We start from the raw sequence: 1487 nt of genomic DNA on the forward strand, positions 1-1487 counted from the left end.
AGGACTCATTCTGACCAGTTTCTGGTGACCTTCAAGGATGTGGGAAGAAAGCCCCCTACTTTTGGAGATGCGTCCGTCATTGCTCTCGAATTACTCAATTCTGGATATGAGTTTGATGAGGGCTCTGTCATCTTTAATCGATTCAGGCAAGACTCCAAGTTCTTTTGTTTGTTTTAAAATAACTAAGTATCTGTTTGAGATTTATATTTACTTTTGTTATTTCTAGGTCTGTTATCTCTTATAAAACAGAAGAAAAGCCCATCTTTTCTCTAAATACCATTGCAAATGCTGGTAAGTGTTTTTTATATGACAACAATATTTGGATTGGGAAAGGAGAGGGTTTTTTTTTTTTTTTTTTTTTTTTTTTTGTATTTTTTTAGTACAGGGTCTACAGGGTCTCACAGCCTCCCAAGTGCTGGGATTACAGGCACCACCTCCATGCCCAGTCTCAATTGCTGTTTCAGCACGGTGCCCCAGGGGCGGGGCCAGCATGACAGGCTGAGCATCAAGCCCCAGGGACCCTGTGTGTGCTTAAACAGGCGCTTTAATCTGCTGAGTTATCTATTTGGCCGGCCCTGAGAGATCTTGTACTTTAGGAAAATACAAAATACTGTCAGGATGCCCAGTTACCTTTGGGGGCTGTTTTTAAGGAGCACTGTCTGTTACTGACTTCCACCCCTCATTCCAGTTGCAGGAACCACAGGTTGAACATGTCTACTGAGAGTTGTGCGTCCTGTCTTCCAGGGTTCAGACTGGCTTTCCAGTGTGTGTGTGCGGAAACTAAGTACAGTGCACTCAGAAGCTTTAGCATAGGGATCTGAATAGTGTTCACAGTGGATTTACATTGATCCACTGAAGTCTTATTTTATTGTATGAGTAAAGTCAGTCTTCCCCAGTGAAGCATCCTAAAAGTAATATTTTTCTAAATGTTTTTCCAACTGTATACCATATTTCATCTGTATTTTTTTTACATTTTAACATCTTTAAAATTATGATGCCTCTGTTACCTGTGGAAGACCACAATTTTTTTCTTTTTTTTGTGGTACTGTTTTTTTCGGCCACAATTTTCATTCTTTTTCTTTTCGAAAACAATTTTATTGAATGCTTGTGCCAATACTGCTAGATGTTGTCCAGAGGACGTGATAGCCTTGAAATTTGGTAGCTGCTTTAAATGTCAACTTCTTAATATTTAAGTTAAATCTCTGAAGCAGAACATCAGATTTTTTTTTGTCACATTAGTTTGCTGAATAAGAAGCTATTAAACCGATTATTTCAACATGGCTTCTGCTTTGTAATTATAAGGATTTTTATAGTAGTGAGTTGGTTCTGATGAAATAGTGTTTGGTCCATTGAACTTCAGAGGAATTCATCTCATCGCTTGTTCTAACAGAGAGCATGAGCATCTATGATGACATTGATGCTGATGTGCTGCAGAATTACCAAGAGTACAACCTGGCCAATATCATCTATTACTCCCTGAAGGAATC

At 38.7% G+C, this 1487-nt stretch overlaps 1 protein-coding gene across 1 annotated transcript in view; it reads left to right on the top strand.

The window, feature by feature from the left end:
- Atp5f1c (ATP synthase F1 subunit gamma) overlaps positions 1-1487 on the top strand; it is a 20378-nt gene that overhangs the window by 14090 nt on the left and 4801 nt on the right. The window contains exons 5-7 of the mRNA XM_012515601.2: positions 3-146; positions 227-291; positions 1391-1485. Coding sequence (XP_012371055.1) covers positions 3-146; positions 227-291; positions 1391-1485 — 304 coding nt within the window. The remainder of the gene's footprint in view (positions 1-2; positions 147-226; positions 292-1390; positions 1486-1487) is intronic.

This window comes from Octodon degus, unplaced genomic scaffold (assembly GCF_000260255.1).
Source record: "Octodon degus isolate 3935 unplaced genomic scaffold, OctDeg1.0 scaffold00071, whole genome shotgun sequence".
NCBI lineage: Eukaryota > Metazoa > Chordata > Mammalia > Rodentia > Octodontidae > Octodon > Octodon degus.